Source organism: Oncorhynchus mykiss, chromosome 12, assembly GCF_013265735.2.
Source record: "Oncorhynchus mykiss isolate Arlee chromosome 12, USDA_OmykA_1.1, whole genome shotgun sequence".
Classification (NCBI taxonomy): Eukaryota; Metazoa; Chordata; class Actinopteri; order Salmoniformes; family Salmonidae; genus Oncorhynchus; species Oncorhynchus mykiss.
The window spans coordinates 58,695,846-58,717,054 of record NC_048576.1 but is presented as its reverse complement, the minus strand read 5'-3'; the positions used below and the strand labels follow the sequence as shown (position 1 = coordinate 58,717,054).

Sequence of the window (21,209 nt, the reverse complement as noted above, 5' to 3'; positions counted from 1 at the left end):
CAAACAAGCAAGATTTCTGGCTCTCACAGACCTGTAACTTCTTCTTTAAGAGACTGCTCTGTCCTCCACTCGTTACCTGTATTAATGGCACCTGCTGTGCATATTCTAGTCTAGAGCGAGTTGTATATTTTAACTTGATAAATGTATTATATCTTTTTTTGGGGGGGGGGGAGTATGTTTGGAGTGGGTGGGGGGGTATTTTTATTATTGTATTGCCCTTGTGACCCAATAAAAAAAATTAAAAAAAATATTTAAAAAAATGCACAGAAGTGATTACCACCATACAATGTATAGAGCCATGAGAGCTACAGAACTGAAGTGAAAGGCACAATAGGATTGCGTTCATTGTCAGAACATCTACCATAGAAATAGAATCACTAGAATGGATATTCCATTTATTTTTTACCCCCTCTTTCTCCCCAATATCGTGGTATCCAATTGGTAGTTACAGTTTTGTCTCATCGCTGCAACTCCCGCTTGGACTCGGGAGAGGCAAAGGTCGAGAGCCGTGTGTCCTCCGAAAACACAACCCAACCAAGCCGCACTGTTTCTTGACACAATGCCCGCTTAACCCAGAAACCAGCCACACCAGTGTCAGCGGAATCACCGTACGACCGTGTCAGCGTGCATGTGCCTGGCCCACCACAGGAGTCGCTAGAGTGCGATGGACACGATGGACACGATGCTGGGCCAATTGTGCGCCGCCCCATAGCTCTCCCGGTCGCGGCCGGCTGCAACAGAGCTTGGACTCTGGATCTCTAGTGGCCCAGCTAGCACTGTGATGCAGTACCTTAGACCCCTGCATCACTCCGGAGGCAGGGGAATTCTATTTCTATGGATTCTACTGCATCTACTCACCGCTTTTATGATGACACAGTCTGGGGTTCTACCAGAGAACACAAAGCCCAGGTTCGCCGCTGCTCTCACCAGAGCCCCCTCGTCTGCAGAATCAGAAGAGAACCCAAGGAGAACCCAAGGGAATGTTGTGAGATGAGAAGTGCACCAGAACAGCAACACCAGTATCACATTCATTTTATTTTAGAACTACAGAGGCATGTGATGCCAACACTAAAAAGTGCTGACCAAGACAGTTGGTGTCAAACTAAGCAGTAGTAAGCACTTGAAAGAACATGATCCTCAGATTTCATTTTGCTTTAGACCTCTAAAATGATCAGGCAGTTGTTTACGAATGAGTGCTACAACTACCATTTGTACATAACGCTAATTCATCAAGACATACTTTAGGTACAAACAAAGCTGTAGTACAGGTTATACTGTAGCTCGCATCTAAACACTTATTTATTTATTTTTTATTTTATTTATTATTTTATTTATTTATTTATTTATTTATTTTTTATTTTACCTTTATTTAACCAGGTAGGCAAGTTGAGAACAAGTTCTCATTTACAATTGCGACCTGGCCAAGATAAAGCAAAGCAGTTCGACAGATACAACGACACAGAGTTACACATGGAGTAAAACAAACATACAGTCAATAATACAGTATAAACAAGTCTATATACAATGTGAGCAAATGAGGTGAGAAGGGAGGTAAAGGCAAAAAAGGCCATGGTGGCAAGGTAAATACAATATAGCAAGTAAAACACTGGAATGGTAGTTTTGCAATGGAAGAATGTGCAAAGTAGAAAGGCTTAAGGGTGAGAAAAACCTTTCTGCATGTTGTTTACAGTTAACTTAGCTAGCTCTCTATTTATGACTACTCTCCATCCCCACACAGCTCCTTAGCTGGGTTGTGTTCATTAGGCACCAAACGGAAGAAGACTAACTGAAACAACAAAACGGGGAGGAACCTATCCAATAATAAATACTTGTTTTCATTTTCCATTTTGATACGGTGTGGACTAATGAATACAACCCTGGTGTATTTGTTCTGCAATTAAGTAAAATATTTGTAGATATTGTCAAACTCTACAGAGTAATTACATAGGGTAAAAAGAAAGAAGCTCATAATAGTGACATTCTCTCCATTCATAACAGTTTTCCTCTTTTTGTCTTGATCACAAAGGAACGAGGCCAGAGAGGGGAATTCACTCTTGATTAGCAACAAAGGAACGAGGCCAGAGAGGGGAATTCACTCTTGATTAGGAACAAAGGAACAAGGCCAGAGAAGGGAATTCCCTCTTGATTAGGAACAAAGGAACAAGGCCAGAGAAGGGAATTCACTCTTGATTAGCAACAAAGGAACGAGGCCAGAGAGGGGAATTCTGTTACGGTGAGTGAATGAGGACCCAAAAGCGAACTAACTTAAACAGAGCTTCTTTAATAACCAAACATAGGTAGGCTCAGATAGACCGGCAGATTCCGACAGGACAGGACAAGGTTACAGCAAACATGACGATAGTCTGGTTCAGGCATGAAACACAACAAACAAGAATCCGACAAGGACAGGAACAAAAACAGAGAGAGATATAGGGACCTAATCAGAGGGAAAAAGGGAACAGGTGGGAAACGGGGTGAATGGGTAGTTAGGAGGAGACAAGGCACAGCTGGGGGAAAGAGGGGGAGAAAAGGTAACCTAACAACGACCAGCAGAGGGAGACAGGGTGAAGGGAAAGGACAGAAACACACAACATGACAATACATGACAGTACCCCCCCACTCACCGAGTGCCTCCTGGCGCACTCGAGGAGGAAACCTGGCGGCAACGGAGGAAATCCTCGATCAGCGCACGGTCCAGCACGTCCCGAGAGGGAACCCAACTCCTCTCCTCAGGACCGTACCCCTCCCAATCAACGAGGTACTGGTGACCACGGCCCCGAGGACGCATGTCCAAAATCCTGCGGACCCTGTAGATGGGTGCGCCCTCGACAAGGATGGGGGGGGGGGGGGGGGAAGACGAGCGGGGGCGCGAAGAACGGGCTTAATACAGGAGACATGGAAGACCGGGTGGACGCGACGAAGGTATCGCGGAAGAAGAAGTCGAACTGCGACAGGATTAATGACCCGAGAAATACGGAACGGACCAATGAACCGCGGGGTCAACTTGCGAGAAGCCGTCTTAAGGGGAAGGTTCTGAGTGGAGAGCCAAACTCTCTGACCGCGACAATATCTAGGACTCTTAGTTCTACGCTTATTAGCAGCCCTCACAGTCTGCGTCCTATAACGGCAAAGTGCAGACCTGACCCTCTTCCAGGTGCGCTCGCAACGTTGGACAAAAGCCTGAGCGGAGGGGACGCTGGACTCGGCGAACTGAGATGAGAACAGCGGAGGCTGGTACCCGAGGCTACTCTGAAAAGGAGATAGCCCGGTCGCAGACGAAGGAAGCGAGTTGTGGGCGTATTCTGCCCAGGGGAGCTGTTCTGACCAAGACGCAGGGTTGCGAAAAGAAAGACTGCGTAAGATGCGACCAATAGTCTGATTGGCCCGTTCTGCTTGACCGTTAGACTGGGGGTGAAAGCCGGAAGAGAGACTGACGGAAGCCCCAATCAAACGGCAAAACTCCCTCCAAAATTGAGACGTGAATTGCGGACCTCTGTCCGAAACGACGTCTGACGGAAGGCCATGAATTCTGAAAACATTCTCGATGATGATTTGTGCCGTCTCTTTAGCAGAAGGAAGCTTAGCAAGGGGAATGAAATGAGCCGCCTTAGAGAACCTATCGACAACCGTAAGAATAACAGTCTTCCCCGCTGACGAAGGCAGTCCGGTGACAAAATCTAAGGCGATGTGAGACCACGGTCGAGAGGGAATGGGAAGCGGCCTGAGACGGCCGGCAGGAGGGGAGTTACCGGACTTAGTCTGCGCGCAGACCGAACAAGCAGCCACGAAACGACGCGTGTCATGCTCCCGGGTGGGCCACCAAAAACGCTGGCGAATGGAAGCAAGCGTACCCCGAACGCCAGGGTGGCCGGCTAACTTGGCAGAGTGAGCCCACTGAAGAACGGCCAGACGAGTAGGAACGGGAACGAAAAGAAGGTTCCTAGGACAAGCGCGCGGCGACGGAGTGTGAGTGAGCGCTTGCTTTACCTGCCTCTCAATTCCCCAGACAGTCAACCCGACAACACGCCCCTCAGGGAGAATCCCCTCGGGGTCAGTGGAGGCTACTGAAGAACTGAAGAGACGAGATAAAGCATCAGGCTTGGTGTTCTTAGAGCCCGGACGATAAGAAATCACGAACTCGAAACGAGCGAAAAACAGCGCCCAACGCGCCTGACGCGCATTAAGTCGTTTGGCAGAACGGATGTACTCAAGGTTCCTATGGTCAGTCCAAACGACAAAAGGAACGGTCGCCCCCTCCAACCACTGTCGCCATTCGCCTAGGGCTAACCGGATGGCGAGCAGTTCGCGGTTTCCCACATCATAGTTACGTTCCGACGGCGACAGGCGATGAGAAAAATACGCGCATGGGTGGACCTTGTCGTCAGAGAGGGAGCGCTGAGAAAGAATGGCTCCCACGCCCACCTCTGACGCGTCAACCTCGACAACGAACTGTCTAGAGACGTCAGGTGTAACAAGGATAGGAGCGGATGTAAAACGATTCTTGAGGAGATCAAAAGCTCCCTGGGCGGAAACGGACCACTTAAAGCACGTCTTGACAGAAGTAAGGGCTGTGAGAGGAGCTGCCACCTGACAGAAATTACGGATGAAACGACGATAGAAGTTCGCGAAGCCGAGAAAGCGCTGCAGCTCGACGCGTGACTTAGGGGCGGGCCAATCAATGACAGCTTGGACCTTAGCGGGATCCATCTTAATGCCTTCAGCGGAAATAACAGAACCGAGAAATGTGACGGAGGAGGCATGAAAAGTGCACTTCTCAGCCTTCACAAAAAGACAATTCTCTAAAAGGCGCTGGAGGACACGTCGAACGTGCTGAAGATGAATCTGGAGTGACGGTGAAAAAATCAGGATATCGTCAAGGTAAACGAAAACAAAGATGTTCAGCATGTCTCTCAGGACATCATTGACTAATGCCTGAAAGACAGCTGGAGCGTTAGCGAGGCCGAAAGGAAGAACCCGGTATTCAAAGTGCCCTAACGGAGTGTTAAACGCCGTCTTCCACTCGTCCCCCTCCCTGATGCGCACGAGATGGTAAGCGTTACGAAGGTCCAACTTAGTGAAAAACCTGGCTCCCTGCAGGATCTCGAAGGCTGAAGACATAAGAGGAAGCGGATAACGATTCTTAACTGTTATGTCATTCAGCCCTCGATAATCTATGCAGGGGCGCAGAGACCCGTCCTTCTTCTTGACAAAAAAAAAACCCCGCTCCGGCGGGAGAGGAGGAGGGGACTATGGTACCGGCGTCAAGAGCTACAGACAAATAATCCTCGAGAGCCTTACGTTCGGGAGCCGACAGAGAGTATAGTCTACCCCGGGGGGGAGTGGTTCCCGGAAGGAGATCAATACTACAATCATACGACCGGTGTGGAGGAAGAGAGGTGGCCCTGGACCGACTGAACACCGTGCGCAGGTCGTGATATTCCTCCGGCACCCCTGTCAAATCACCAGGCTCCTCCTGTGAAGAAGAGACAGAGGAAACAGGAGGGATAGCAGACATTAAACATTTCACATGACAAGAGACGTTCCAGGAGAGGATAGAATTACTAGACCAATTAATGGAAGGATTATGACAAACTAGCCAGGGATGGCCCAAAACAACAGGTGTAAAAGGTGAACGAAAAATCAAAAAAGAAATGGTTTCGCTATGATTACCAGAAACAGTGAGGGTTAAAGGTAGCGTCTCACGCTGAATCCTGGGGAGAGGACTACCATCCAGGGCGAACAAGGCCGTGGACTCCCTTAACTGTCTGAGAGGAATGTCATGTTCCCGAGCCCAGGTCTCGTCCATAAAACAGCCCTCCGCCCCAGAGTCTATTAAGGCACTGCAGGAAGCTGACGAACCGGTCCAGCGTAGATGGACCGACAAGGTAGTGCAGGATCTTGAAGGAGAGACAGGAGTAGTAGCGCTCACCAGTAGCCCTCCGCTTACTGATGAGCTCTGGCTTTTACTGGACATGAAGTGACAAAATGACCAGCAGAACCGCAATAGAGACAGAGGCGGTTGGTGATTCTCCGTTCCCTCTCCTTAGTCGAGACGCGGATACCTCCCAGCTGCATAGGCTCAGCTCCCGAGCCGGCAGAGGAAGATGGTAGTGATGCGGAGAGGGGGGCAACGGAGAACGCGAGCTCCTTTCCACGAGCTCGGTGACGAAGATCAACCCGTCGCTCAATGCGAATAGCGAGTTCAATCAAGGAATCCACGCTGGAAGGAACCTCCCGGGAGAGAATCTCATCCTTTACCTCTGCGCGGAGACCCTCCAGAAGACGAGCGAGCAAAGCCGGCTCGTTCCAGCCACTGGAGGCAGCAAGAGTGCGAAACTCAATAGAGTAGTCTGTTATGGATCGATTGCCTTGACATAGGGAAGACAGGGCCCTGGAAGCCAAAAACAGATCGATCAAAAACCCGTATCATCTCCTCCTTAAAGTCCTGATACTGGTTAGTACACTCAGCCCTTGCCTCCCAGATTGCCGTGCCCCACTCACGAGCCCGTCCAGTAAGGAGAGATATGACGTAGGCGACACGAGCAGTGCTCCTGGCGTAAGTGTTGGGCTGGAGAGAAAACACAATATCACACTGGGTGAGGAACGAGCGGCATTCAGTGGGCTCCCCAGAGTAACACGGCGGGTTATTGATTCTGGGCTCCGGAGATTCGAAAGCCCTGGAAGTGGCCGGTGGATCGAGGCGGAGATGGTGAACCTGTTCTGTGAGGTTGGAGACTTGGGTGGCCAGGGTCTCAACGGCATGTTGAGCAGCAGACAATTCCTGCTCGTGTCTGCCTAGCATCGCTCCCTGGATCTCGACGGCTGAGTGGAGAGGGTCCGAAGTCGCTGGGTCCATTCTTGGTCGGATTCTTCTGTTACGGTGAGTGAATGAGGACCCAAAAGCGAACCAACTTAAACAGAGCTTCTTTAATAACCAAACATAGGTAGGCTCAGATAGACCGGCAGATTCCGACAGGACAGGACAAGGTTACAGCAAACATGACGATAGTCTGGTTCAGGCATGAAACACAACAAACAAGAATCCGACAAGGACAGGAACAAAAACAGAGAGAGATATAGGGACCTAATCAGAGGGAAAAAGGGAACAGGTGGGAAACGGGGTGAATGGGTAGTTAGGAGGAGACAAGGCACAGCTGGGGGAAAGAGGGGGAGAAAAGGTAACCTAACAACGACCAGCAGAGGGAGACAGGGTGAAGGGAAAGGACAGAAACACACAACATGACAATACATGACAAATTCACTCTTGATTAGGAACAAAAGAACAAGGCCAGAGAAGGGAATTCACTCTTGATTAGGAACAAAGGAACAAGGCCAGAGAAGGGAATTCACTCTTGATTAGCAACAAAGGAACGAGGCCAGAGAGGGGAATTCACTCTTGATTAGGAACAAAAGAACAAGGCCAGAGAAGGGAATTCACTCTTGATTAGGAACAAAGGAACAAGGCCAGAGAAGGGAATTCACTCGATTAGGAACAAAGGATCAAGGCCAGAGAAGGGAATTCACTCTTGATTAGGAACAAAGGATCAAGGCCAGAGAAGGGAATTCACTCTTGATTAGGAACAAAGGAACGAGGCCAGAGCGGAGAGGTTCTGCAGATTCACTGAGGTAAGCGTCACTTTAAAGAGATCAAATGAACAGGCTGTACTTAGAGGAGCAGATCAAAGGAAGAGGAGGATTCAGAGGACATGACCTATTTCCGTAGGTCATGTTCATTAGTGTGCAATGTTTCAAAACGTACAACGGAACACAAACATGAGCGGCACAGGGTTCTACAGTGCGACCATTTAACTTGCATATGCACCTAAATATGGTACCTGATTTTTTTTGGGAGCACCAGATGGTAATTGTTGCAATGATAACTTAAAATAAATCAAATTATATAATTTATAAAGCCCTTTTTACATTAGCAGATGTCACAAAGTGCTTATATAGAAACCCAGCCTAAAACTGTAAACAGCAAGCAATGCAGATGTAGAACCACGGTGGCTAGAAAAAACTCCCCAGAAAGGAAGGAACCTACTTCACTTAACTGAGCGCAGATTCATGACCGACATGCTTGCACCAAAACTACAAAAACAAGCAGCACTGTCCTCTTACATTTCTTTGTGTGCTCCTACATTTTTCAACTTAGGCGCACACGTGCTCCTTCTAAAAAAGGTCAGCCTAGAGCCCTGCGGTACTTATTGGACGAGTCCAGGTGGTCCCTCAGTGTTTTAGTGCATTTTCTTCCGCTTGGTGCCTAATGAACACAACCCTTTACCACTTCAAAACATCTAGCCTTGGTGGATCAAAGCATATGAAAGTCAGATTGACCTTGTCTAAGATAAAGGATATCGGGCTTAATGTGCACCCTTTTACCCTCACTACAGTCCCTGGTTCAAATCCAGGCTGTATCACTTCCGGCCATGATTGGGAGTCCCATAGGGCGGTGTACAATTGGTCCAGGTTTGGCCGTGGTAGGTCGTCATTGTAAATAATAATTTGTTCCTGACTGACTTGCCTAGTTACATTTAAAAAATCGATTGTTCTGTTGTTTGTTCCACTACCGTCCCGTCCCAGTGTCTCTCTACCGTCTTCAAATCAAATCAAATTTTATTTGTCACATACACATGGTTAGCAGATGTTAATGTGAGTGTAGCGAAATGCTTGTGCTTCTAGTTCCGACAATGCAGTAATAACCAACGAGTAATCTAGCTAACAATTCCAAAACTACTACCTTACAAGTGTAAGGGGATAAAGAATATGTACATAAAGATATATGAATGAGTGATGGTACAGAGCGGCATAGGCAAGATACAGTAGATGGTATTGAGTGCAGTATATACATATGAGATGAGTATGTAAACAAAGTGGCATAGTTAAAGTGGCTAGTGATACATGTATTACATAAAGATGCAGTAGATGATATAGAGTACAGTATATACGTATACATATGAGATGAATAATGTAGGGTATGTAAACATTATATTAGGTAGCATTGTTTAAAGTGGCTAGTGATATATTTTACATCATTTCCCATCAATTCCCATTATTAAAGTGGCTGGAGTTGAGTCAGTGTGTTGGCAGCAGCCACTCAGTGTTAGTGGTGGCTGTTTAACAGTTTGATGGCCTTGAGATAGAAGCTGTTTTTCAGTCTCTCGGTCCCAGCTTTGATGCACCTGTACTGACCTCACCTTCTGGATGATAGCGGGGTGAACAGGCAGTGGCTCGGGTGGTTGTTGTCCTTGATGATCTTTATGGCCTTCCTGTGACATCGGGTGGTGTAGGTGTCCTGGAGGGCAGGTAGTTTGCCCCCGGTGATGCGTTGTGCAGACCTCACTACCCTCTGGAGAGCCTTACGGTTGAGGGCGGAGCAGTTGCCGTACCAGGCGGTGATACAGCCCGACAGGATGCTCTCGATTGTGCATCTGTAGAAGTTTGTGAGTGCTTTTGGTGACACGCCGAATTTCTTCAGCCTCCTGAGGTTGAAGAGGCGCTGCTGCGCCTTCTTCACGATGCTGTCTGTGTGGGTGGACCAATTCAGTTTGTCTGTGATGTGTACGCCGAGGAACTTAAAACTTACTACCCTCTCCACTACTGTTCCATCGATGTGGATAGGGGGGTGTTCCCTCTGGTGTTTCCTGAAGTCCACAATCATCTCCTTAGTTTTGTTGACGTTGAGTGTGAGGTTATTTTCCTGACACCACACTCCGAGGGCCCTCACCTCCTCCCTGTAGGCCGTCTCGTCGTTGTTGGTAATCAAGCCTACCAGTGTTGTGTCGTCCGCAAACTTGATGATTGAGTTGGAGGCGTGCGTGGCCACGCAGTCGTGGGTGAACAGGGAGTACAGGAGAGGGCTCAGAACGCACCCTTGTGGGGCCCCAGTGTTGAGGATCAGCAGGGTGGAGATGTTGTTGCCTACCCTCACCACCTGGGGGCGGCCCGTCAGGAAGTCCAGTACCCAGTTGCACAGGGCGGGGTCGAGACCCAGGGTCTCGAGCTTGATGACGAGCTTGGAGGGCACTATAGTGTTAAATGCCGAGCTGAAGGTCGATGAACAGCATTCTCACATAGGTATTCCTCTTGTCCAGATGGGTTAGGGCAATGTGCAGTGTGGTTTCAGATTGCATCGTCTGTGGACCTATTTGGGCGGTAAGCAAATTGGAGTGGGTCTAGGGTGTCAGGTAGGGTGGAGGTGATATGGTCCTTGACTAGTCTCTCAAAGCACTTCATGATGACGGAAGTGAGTGCTACGGGGCGGTAGTCGTTTAGCTCAGTTACCTTAGCTTTCTGGGAACAACAGACTGGGATAGGAATTGATTGAATATGTCCGTAAACACACCAGCCAGCTGGTCTGCGCATGCTCTGAGGGCGCGGCTGGGGATGCCGTCTGGGCCTGCAGCCTTGCGAGGGTTAACACGTTTAAATGTTTTCCTCACGTCGGCTGCAGTGAAGGAGAGTCCGCATGTTTTGGTTGCAGGCCGTGTCAGTGGCACTGTATTGTCCTCAAAGCGGGCAAAAAAGTTATTTAGTCTGCCTGGGAGCAAGACATCCTGGTCCGTGACGGGGCTGGTTTTCTTTTTGTAATCCGTGATTGACTGTAGACCATGCCACATACCTCTTGTGTCTGAGCCGTTGAATTGAGATTCTACTTTGTCTCTATACTGACGCTTAGCTTGTTTGATTGCCTTGCGGAGAGAGGTCATGTTTCCGGTCACCTTGCCCTGATTAAAAGCAGTGGTTCGCGCTTTCAGTTTCACGCGAATGCTGCCATCAATCCACGGTTTCTGGTTAGGGAATGTTTTAATCGTTGCTATGGGAACAACATCTTCAACGCACGTTCTAATGAACTCGCTCACCGAATCAGCGTATTCGTCAATGTTGTTGTCTGACGCAATACGAAACATATCCCAGTCCACGTGATGGAAGCAGTCTTGGAGCGTGGAATCAGATTGGTCGGACCAGCGTTGAACAGACCTCAGCGCGGGAGCTTCTTGTTTTAGTTTCTGTCTGTAGGCAGGGATCAACAAAATGGAGTCGTGGTCAGATTTTCCGAAAGGAGAGCGGGGCAGGGCCTTATATGCGTCGCGGAAGTTAGAATAGCAATGATCCAAGGTTTTTCCAGCCCTGGTTGCGCAATCGATGTGCTGATACAATTTAGGGAGTCTTGTTTTCAGATTAGCCTTGTTAAAATCCCCAGCTACAATGAATGCAGCCTCTGGATATATGGATTCCAGTTTGCAAAGAGTCAAATAAAGTATTTGATAAGGTATTAATGCCATTACTTGATATCAATGTTTTTGTGATACTGATTTTGTGATACTGATGTCTGTATGTGATAGTGTTGTCATTATATGTCTGTATACGATACTGAGAGGTTTGAGGGGCTTGGCTAACAACGAGAATAAAGAACCCAGGACATGGAGTCGTCGCCTAGCAACAGCAATTTATTCAACGTCAACAGGAGATCCTTTGCTTCTGCATTCTTATATTTGATTGGTAGATTGATTGACTGACATTTAGTGACTAACTTGCTATTTCAAGCTGTCATTAGTCTGTCATTAGTCTGTCATTAGGCTGTCATAGGGCTGTCATTAGGCTGTCATTAGGCTGTCATAGGGCTGTCATTAGGCTGTCATTAGGCTGTCATAAGGCTATTATGAGCTGTGACAAGGCTGTCATAGTGCAAGTGCTGTGAAGTCAGGACTGCTGGGCCGTACCTGGCGAGGCAGCCTGGTAGACGATCTTATCTCCGGTGCGCTCGGGGACAGCTGTGTGACAGATGGCCAACATGGTCATGAAGTCCAGGATGACAGGAGCCGTGGGCTGCAGAGAGAAAGAGGGGGTGGGGAGGGAAAGCAAGAGAAAGAGAGAGTGAGGGGAGCAGGTAGAATGAGAAAGGGGAGGGAGTGCAAGAAAGAGATAAAGACAGTGAGTGAAAGAGAGGGAAAGCGAGGACGCTTCACCAATAACCACTAGTAAGTGATGACTCCGCAGGAATCTCATCTAACAACAACCATCTTACACCCACACACTATCACTTCCAAAACACCTGGAAGCTCCGGACTGGAGAGCGTCGCTGGAAGCTCCGGACTGGAGGGTGACACTGGAGGCTCCGGACTGGAAGGCGTCGCTGGAGGGTCCGGACTGGAGGCCGTCGCTGGAGGGAGGAGACGCAGAGACAGCCTGGTGCGTGGGGCTGCCACAGGACCCCGCTGGGGAGACCTACAGGAGGCCTGGTGCGTAGAGGAGGCACCGGATGAACCGGGCTGTGGGGGAGCACTGGAGCTCTGGTGCGCAGCCTTGGCACCACTCCTCCAGGCTGAATGCCCACTTTAGCCCGGACCTTCCAAAGTGCAAGCACAGGTCGAACCGGGCTGTGGGGGAGCACTGGAGATCTGGTGCTTACCACTTGCACCACTCCATTTGGCTCAATGCCCACATTAGCCCGGCACGAGTGGAGCACAGGCAATCCACCTTGGCTGGATGCCCACTCTCGCATGGCACTTGCGGGGGGCTGGCATATAGCTCTCCGGGCTATGAGCGCGCACTGGAAACACTGTGCGCTTTACTGCATAACACGGTGCCTGACCAGTACCACGCTGCTTTCGGTAAGCACGGAGAGTTGGCTCAGGTCTATCGCCCTGACTCCGCCAATCTCCCCGTGTGCTCCCCCCAAAAAAATATTTTGGGGCTGCCTCTCGTGCCTGCTGCGCTGCCTTGCCTCATGCCGCCTCTCAGCTTTAGCTGCTTCCAGCTCCTTTTTCGGGCGACGATATTCCCCAGCCTGTCTCCAGGGTCCCTTTCCGTCCAATATCTCCTCCCATGTCCAGGAGTCCTGAACCCTCTGCTCCTCCATACCATGCTGCTTGGTCCGTTGGTGGTGGGTAGTTCTGTAACGGGAATTGTCGTCTGAAGAAGAGGAATCGGACCAAAGCGCAGCGTGGTAAGTGTTCATGCCTTTTTATTGCAACTGAACACTATAACAACAGGTGGTTGGTTGGTTGGTTTGTTTTGCAGCTTTGGCACAGTTTTGCTGGTTTACGATCCCAGATAAAATGTCCTAGTATTGTGCCCTTGGGCAAGGCACTTAACCCTAAGAGGTGTTGTACTGTAACTGACCATGTGCTCCTCTAGAATACGTGAGTATTTGTGTTGTATGGTGGTGTTGACAGCAGAGCAGAAGATCTTGTAGTGGAAGTACAACTAAGCCACCATATTCTGGTTCAGTTTGAATCAAGAACAAGGAAGAGGACGCTGGTAAGATGCACGATCAGCACAGCAGATTCTACAAAGCAGGTTGAGCGCCTGTGCTTTATGGGAAGAGAGCTTTCATTCTCTACCTCAGTGGCATCATTACACAACTACAATCTCTCCACACTTGAAAAAGTGTCTCTTCAGATAACGCAGGGGTGTTTAAAATAGGTTTTCCCATCCAAGATAATCAAATCACAAAGAAATGAAAACGTCTCCAAAAATAAAATAAACACCAATAGCATCCATAACAATATTGTTAATTTATTCATTCATTCATTAGGCCTAATTAATGCAATAACGCCAGTGACCACTTCATGATCATCAACAAATCCTTACAGAGGATTGTGGTTTCCAAACAAATGCTTGTTCACTTTGTATGTAATTAGGGCTCAGAGTTCGCAACACCACAGATATGTAATATGTAATTAAAACATATGTAATATGTAATTAAAACCGGATCCTACCCACAAACTAATTAACAGCGCCGAGGAGTTTGCAGTGTCATAACAAAGCAAACATCACAGTGGGATTACTTCCTCTCCTGGGCGACGCCGTGCTAGTTGATGACATAATTAAACTTAACATCCTGCCTCCTACGGCGTCTGCTGACCTGATAACTCAACCAGCAAATCAATCATAGATTTGAAACCATCTCGCTTCTCACAGACAAAGTGCCACGCATCTACGCTACAGGAGGTGGCTGCTGCCTTTAAGTGTCTAGTGGTTGTAGGATTTTTGAAAGCAGGATTTTGAGGCAAATTTAATATCTAAGAACCTGTTTTCGCTTCGGCATTATGGGGTATTGTGTGTAGATTGCCCAGGACTTTTTGTATTTAATCCATTTTAGAATAAGGCTGTAACGTAACAAAATGTGGAAAAAGTCAAGGGGTCTGAATACTTTTCGAAGGCCCTGTATGTAGTGGTTATCAATGTGGTATACACACACACATCTACCGAGTCAGTGAGGCCCATTAAAAGACTCAAAAGCTGTGCTGCTGTACGAAACAGGGGCAGTTTCATTAGGCACAAAGAGGAAGAAAACGGACCGCAACGGATGGACCAAAAAAAATGCTAACGCTTCCTTTTCTGTTGCAAAATGCTTTAACATGTTTTCCGTTGCATGCCCTAATGAACACGACATAGGCCTGACATCTCTCCTAATGTCCTCCTCACCGCGCCTCTGCATGCTAGACTCTGCCAGTGGGTGGCGGGGGAATCCTGAAGTTACTTACGTTATTACTTTGGAGGTTTTCCAGCCAGTTGGGGTCATTAAATCCAGCCTTCTCAGATAATGACTGTGTGCTGTGGCTGTGAATGAGAATGAGAAAAAAGGACACCAGTAAAAAAACACTATCACAAGGCTCCATTACTATGACAACACAAGACAATAAGACTCTTTTTAAAATTCTCCAGAGGGGATGTTATAATTGGAGACTGTACGAAGAGTTTGTGTGTTGGGAATTGTTTCAATTGTAGACATGTGAAGCTGGTCCCGAGGGATTGTGTATACAGTTACAGTCTTCACACAGTTACAACATTAAGTGATTCTGTAACATGTTGACAGTAAAACAACTTTTTGGGAAGCCAGCAACTGCTAGCCTGAAATTACTCCACAATGCACCAGGGGAAACTGGCAAGGGGGTGGATTATTAAATTGCACAAGCCTAGAGTACCTGGTGACTCTCAACTTCTGGGTAACATTAATTCATTTTCCTCCCCCTCACACATGCAAAACCCTCTCTAAAAAACTATGCAAAAGAGACAGTTAAGTTATAAAATCAGCAGAGAAACCTGTATCTAAACAAGAGTCATGATATCTATTAATACTATCTATTTTCAGCATAAAAAAACATAACACAAAAATACAGCAATTTGTGTCATTACCGAAACAGTGTCACGCCCGCAAAAAAACGCAACTTTGTGTTGGTATTGCCTGTTTCAGGTATTAAAATGTAGACTTCTTTTCCACTTTTACAGCCAGTCACCTAAAACCCTCACAAACATTTACAGATGCACAATTGAGAGCATCCTGTCAGGATGTATCACCACCGCCTGGTAAGGAAACTGTACCGCCCTCAACCACAAGGCTATCCAGAGGGTGATGCGGTCTCCACAACGCATCACCGGGGGCAAACTACCTGCCCTCCAGGACACCTACAGCACCCAATGTCACAGGAAGGCCAAAAAGATCATCAAGGATGACAAGCATCAGAGCGACAACCACCATCCAGAAGGCGAGGTCAGTACAGGTGCATCAAAGCTGGGACCGAGAGACTGAAAAACAGCTTCTATCTCAAGGCCATCAGACTATTAAACTGCCATCACTAACAGAGAGGCTGCTGCCTACATACAGACTCAAAATAATTGGCCACTTTAATAAATGGATCACTAGTCACTTTAATAATGCCACTTTAATCATGTTTACATATCATATGTATACAGTGCATTGCGAAAGTATTCGGCCCCCTTGAACTTTGCGACCTTTTGCCACATTTCAGGCTTCAAACATAAAAATATAAAACTGTATGTTTTTGTGAAGAATCAACAACAAGTGGGACACAATCATGAAGTGGAACGACATTTATTGGATATTTCAAACTTTTTTAACAAATCAAAAACTGAAAAATTGGGCGTGCAAAATTATTCAGCCCCCTTAAGTTAATACTTTGTAGCGCCACCTTTTGCTGCGATTACAGCTGTAAGTCGCTTGGGGTATGTCTCTATCAATTTTGCACATCGAGAGACTGACATTTTTTCCCATTCCTCCTTGCAAAACAGCTCGAGCTCAGTGAGGTTGGATGGAGAGCATTTGTGAACAGCAGTTTTCAGTTCTTTCCACAGATTCTCGATTGGATTCAGGTCTGGACTTTGACTTGGCCATTCTAACACCTGGATATGTTTATTTTTGAACCATTCCATTGTAGATTTTGCTTTATGTTTTGGATCATTGTCTTGTTGGAAGACAACTCTCCGTCCCAGTCTCAGGTCTTTTCCAGACTCCATCAGGTTTTCTTCCAGAATGGTCCTGTATTTGGCTCCATCCATCTTCCCATCAATTTTAACCATCTTCCCTGTCCCTGCTGAAGAAAAGCAGGCCCAAACCATGATGCTGCCACCACCATGTTTGACAGTGGGGATGGTGTGTTCAGGGTGATGAGCTGTGTTGCTTTTACGCCAAACATAACGTCTTGCATTGTTGCCAAAAAGTTCAATTTTGGTTTCATCTGACCAGAGCACCTTCTTCCACATGTTTGGTGTGTCTCCCAGGTGGCTTGTGGCAAACTTTAAACTACACTTTTTATGGATATCTTTAAGAAATGGCTTTCTTCTTGCCACTCTTCCATAAAGGCCAGATTTGTGCAATGACTGATTGTTGTCCTATGGACAGAGTCTCCCACCTCAGCTGTAGATCTCTGCAGTTCATCCAGAGTGATCATGGGCCTCTTGGCTGCATCTCTGATCAGTCTTCTCCTTGTATGAACTGAAGGTTTAGAGGGACGGCCAGGTCTTGGTAGATTTGCAGTGGTCTGATACTCCTTCCATTTCAATATTATCGCTTGCACAGTGCTCCTTGGGATGTTTAAAGCTTGGGAAATCTTTTTGTATCCAAATCCGGCTTTAAACTTCTTCACAACAGTATCTCGGACCTGCCTGGTGTGTTCCTTGTTCTTCATGATGCTCTCTGCGCTTTTAACGACCTCTGAGACCATCACAGTGCAGGTGCATTTATACGGAGACTTGATTACACACAGGTGGATTGTATTTATCATCATTAGTCATTTAGGTCAACATTGGATCATTCAGAGATCCTCACTGAACTTCTGGAGAGAGTTTGCTGCACTGAAAGTAAAGGGGCTGAATCATTTTGCACGCCCAATTTTTCAGTTTTTGATTTGTTAAAAAAGTTTGAAATATCCAATAAATGTTGTTCCACTTCATGATTGTGTCCCACTTGTTGTTGATTCTTCACAAAAAAATACAGTTTTATATCTTTATGTTTGAAGCCTGAAATGTGGCAAAAGGTCGCAAAGTTCAAGGGGGCCGAATACTTTCGCAATGCACTGTATACTGTATTTTATATCATCTATTGCATCTTCCCTATGCTGCTCGGTCATCGCTCATCCATATATTTATATGAACATATTCTTATTCCATCCCTTTATATTTGTGTATATTAGATAGTTGTTGTAGAATTGTTAGATTACTTGTTAGATATTACTGCACTGTCAGAACTAGAAGCACTAGCATTTCGCTACACTCGCATTAACATCGGCTAACCATGTGTATGTGACCAATACAATTTGATTTGATATGACTTGCTGTTAGGATTTTCAACAGAGATACACTCAGACATCTAGTAAGTACACAGTACATAAGATTAAAAAGGTTGCGTTTAGATAAAGTCAGCAGAAAGCCATGTGATTAAACCAACTGTTCCTGTACATCAACAAAGTAGATTTTTGTCAAAAACACGCGGGAATAAAGAGGATGAACATCTATTACCCTTGCAAAAACACAACATATGGTCTGGTCATAATCACGAAATCGAATTGCAGGAAGGCTATGTTGGCTGTGAATGCAATATAATTGGATGCAAAACCCTGAAAAGCATAGCAGTGACGTCTTGTTGGAAGCCTTTAAGCATCACTACCAAATCTTGGCCGAATCAACTCTAGGCAGATCATTTTGTTGTAACTTGGTTTATAGATGACCAGGGCCCAGTTTCCCAAAAGTCGTTTTCTACCTGCGGCAGAAATTGAATGATGATTCTGTGATAAAAAGGAGGCTATGGATGAGATCAGCATTTCGCTACACTCGCATTAACATCTGCTAACCATATGTATGTGACAAATAACATTTGATTTGATTTGATTCGATTCGATTTGCTTCTGTGGAACAGGGTTCAATAGGAATGTACCTGCCATTAGCCATCAAAATAAGTCTACCTATATACCCAGGGGAGGGATTGTTAAGGCTCGTAAGAGCCACCCGGTAATATTCCCTGATGGTCCACCACAAATAAATGTTGCTTTGGAGAAAGGGAGAGAAGGGAGAGAAGGGAGAGAGCAATGCAATTACACCACGGCTGTGGAAGACATTGTGTTATACCGAGAATAGGTGTGGTGGGGAAGAGGGAATCTATCACACTCAGAGGCCTGTATTCAAATATGGCACGGTGCGGGGAGAAAAGCAATTTCTTCTGTCTCTCTCCGCTCACCTGCGCAAGGAGGAACACAAACAGAGACACACAGGAGGGGAAGAATGCTGCTTGTGTAATGGCTTCTGTTTATTGTGTTGTGTTGGTAGGTGGCCCTCTCATTTAGTGGATGTCTTTCTTGGAAAATGTCATACCTTCACCTGCCTGTCTCATGAGAAGACCTGGGCCCGGTTTCCCAACAGCATCATAAGGCTAAGCTCATCGTTAGAACAACAGAATCCTATGATTGTAAGATGAACTTAGCCTTAAGATGCTTTTGGCAAACCGGGCCATGGTCATCTATAAACCAAGTTAAAACGAAATGATCTATGAATAGGCTACACAATACTAACACGCGTAGCTGAGGAACTTAGACCAAGGTAAATATAACAGCCCACAGCAACAGTACATCCTAGTTGTAATAGAATTCAAACCGATTGTTGTGTCAGTCCTACCCTTACCACCTACAGTGTATAGCCCTTTTCTAAGACTGATGCAGCAGTGACGTCGCCACTACAAGAGTCCATCGGCTTGATGACATTTCTGAGGCTAAAGGCGAAAGGATGGTCAGTTATTGATTACCTGCTCCAGCCCAGCAGCGATCCATACTGTCACTATGGGAATAAGAGCACTTGTTGTTTGCTCTCAATCTCTTCGGGCCTCCCTACTCACTCAACAACACATAAAAAAAACACTAGGCCTATAGGCTATGCCTACGCTGTGTTGTGGTCCCATGCCTTTAGAGCACATTCTGTTTCTGTCACCTAGAAGCAACGGATGGTCACTACCCATTCATTAATTTTTCTCCAAAATGGCTCACCACCCCACCCCCACCTTCTATGGTGTGTACTCCAGGCTTCACCATACACATATCAAGACCGACAATCTGTGTGTCACGTTCTGACCTCTATTTCCTTTGTTTTTGTATTTATTTAGTATGGTCAGGGCGTGAGTTGGGTGGGCAGTCTATGTTTGTTTTTCTATGTTTTGGTCTAGTTCTATGTTCGGCCTGATATGGTTCTCAATCAGAGGCAGGTGTTCGTCATTGTCTCTGATTGGGAACCATATTTAGGTAGCCTGGGTTTCACTGTGTGTTTGTGGGTGATTGTTCCTGTTTTTGTGTTTGCACCAGACAGGGCTGTTTTGAGTTCTCACGTTTCTTGTTTTTTTCCGTTAGTTTGTTCATGTATAGTGTCGTCAATAAATACAATGAACAACCACCACGCTGCGCTTTGGTCCGCCTCTACTTCACAAGAAGAGAATCGTTACAGAATCACCCACCACAACAGGACCAAGTGGTGTGGTAATGGGCAAAGGAGAAAGCAGCAGCAGGAGCAGCGCGAGGAGGTATGGACATGGGAGGACGAATTAGACGGTAAAGGACCTTGGGCTCAGCCAGGAGAATATCGCCGCCCCAAGGAAGAACGGGAGGCGGCGAAAGCGGAGAGGCGCTGGTACGAGGAGGCAGCGCGGCGTCGTGGATGGAAGCCCGGGAGTCAGCCCCAAACATTTCTTGGGGGGGGGCTAACAGGGAGTATGGCTACGCCAGGTAGGAGACCTGAGCCAACTTCCTGTGGTTACCGGGGGGCTAGAGAGACCGGGCAGGCACCGTGTTATGCTGTGGAGCGCACGGTGTCCCCAGTGCGGGTGCACAGCCCGGTGCGGTACATTCCAGCTCCGCGTATCGGCCGGGCTAGAGTGGGCATCGAGCCAAGTGCCATGAAGCCGGCTCTACGCATCTGGTCTCCAGTGCGTCTCCTTGGGCCGGCTTACATGGCACCAGCCTTGCGCACGGTGTCCCCGGTTCGCCTGCATAGCCCAGTGCGGGCTATTCCACCTCGCCGCACTGGCAGGGCGACCGGGACCATTCAACCGGGTAAGGTTGGGCAGGCTCGGTGCTCAAGAGCTCCAGTGCGCCTGCACGGCCCGGTCTATCCGTCACCACCTCCACACCCCAGCCCTCCGGTGGCAGCTCCCCGTACTAGGCTGTCTCTTCGGCCCATCCGTCCAGAGCCTTCCTCCTCTCCAGCGCTGCCGGAGCCTCCCGCCTGTCCGGCGCCTCTGCCGGAGCCTCCCGCCTGTCCGGCGCCTCTGCCGGAGCCTCCCGCCTGTCCGGCGCCTCTGCCGGAGCCTCCCGCCTGTCCGGCGCCTCTGCCGGAGCCTCCCGCCTGTCCGGCGCCTCTGCCGGAGCCTCCCGCCTGTCCGGCGCCTCTGCCGGAGCCTCCCGCCTGTCCGGCGCCTCTGCCGGAGCCTCCCGCCTGTCCGGCGCCTCTGCCGGAGCCTCCCGCCTGTCCGGCGCCTCTGCCGGAGCCTCCCGCCTGTCCGGCGCCTCTGCCGGAGCTTCCCGTCTGCCCGGCGCCATCGGAGCTTCCCGTCTGCCCGGCGCCGCCAGCGCCGCCCGTCTGCCCAGCGCCGCCAGCGCCGCCCGTCTGCCCAGCGCCGCCAGCGCCGCCCGTCTGCCCAGCGCCGCCAGCGCCGCCCGTCTGCCCAGCGCCGCCAGCGCCGCCCGTCTGCCCAGCGCCGCCCGTCTGCCAGGAGCCGCCAATGCCGCCCGTCAGCCAGGAGCCGCCAATGCCGCCCGTCAGCCAGGGGCCGCCAGTGCCGCCAGTCAGCCAGGGGCCGCCAGTGCCGCCAGTCAACCAGGGGCCGCCAGTGCCGCCAGTCAGCCCAGCGCCAGCGCCGCCAGTCAACCAGGGGCCGCCAGTGCCGCCAGTCAGCCAGGGGCCGCCAGTCAGCCAGGGGCCGCCAGTGCCGC

General features: G+C 48.4%; 1 protein-coding gene across 8 annotated transcripts in view; it reads right to left on the bottom strand.

The window, feature by feature from the left end:
• LOC110538919 (phospholipid-transporting ATPase IA) overlaps window positions 1–21,209 on the bottom strand; it is a 133,455-nt gene that overhangs the window by 107,517 nt on the left and 4,729 nt on the right. For all 8 annotated transcript variants that reach the window (XM_036937899.1, XM_036937892.1, XM_036937895.1 and 5 more), the window contains 3 exons: window positions 14,490–14,565; window positions 11,721–11,826; window positions 859–941 (listed from right to left, as the gene is read on the bottom strand). In XM_036937899.1, the coding sequence (XP_036793794.1) occupies window positions 859–941; window positions 11,721–11,799 (162 nt within the window). In that variant the 5' untranslated portion in view covers window positions 11,800–11,826; window positions 14,490–14,565. The remainder of the gene's footprint in view (window positions 1–858; window positions 942–11,720; window positions 11,827–14,489; window positions 14,566–21,209) is intronic.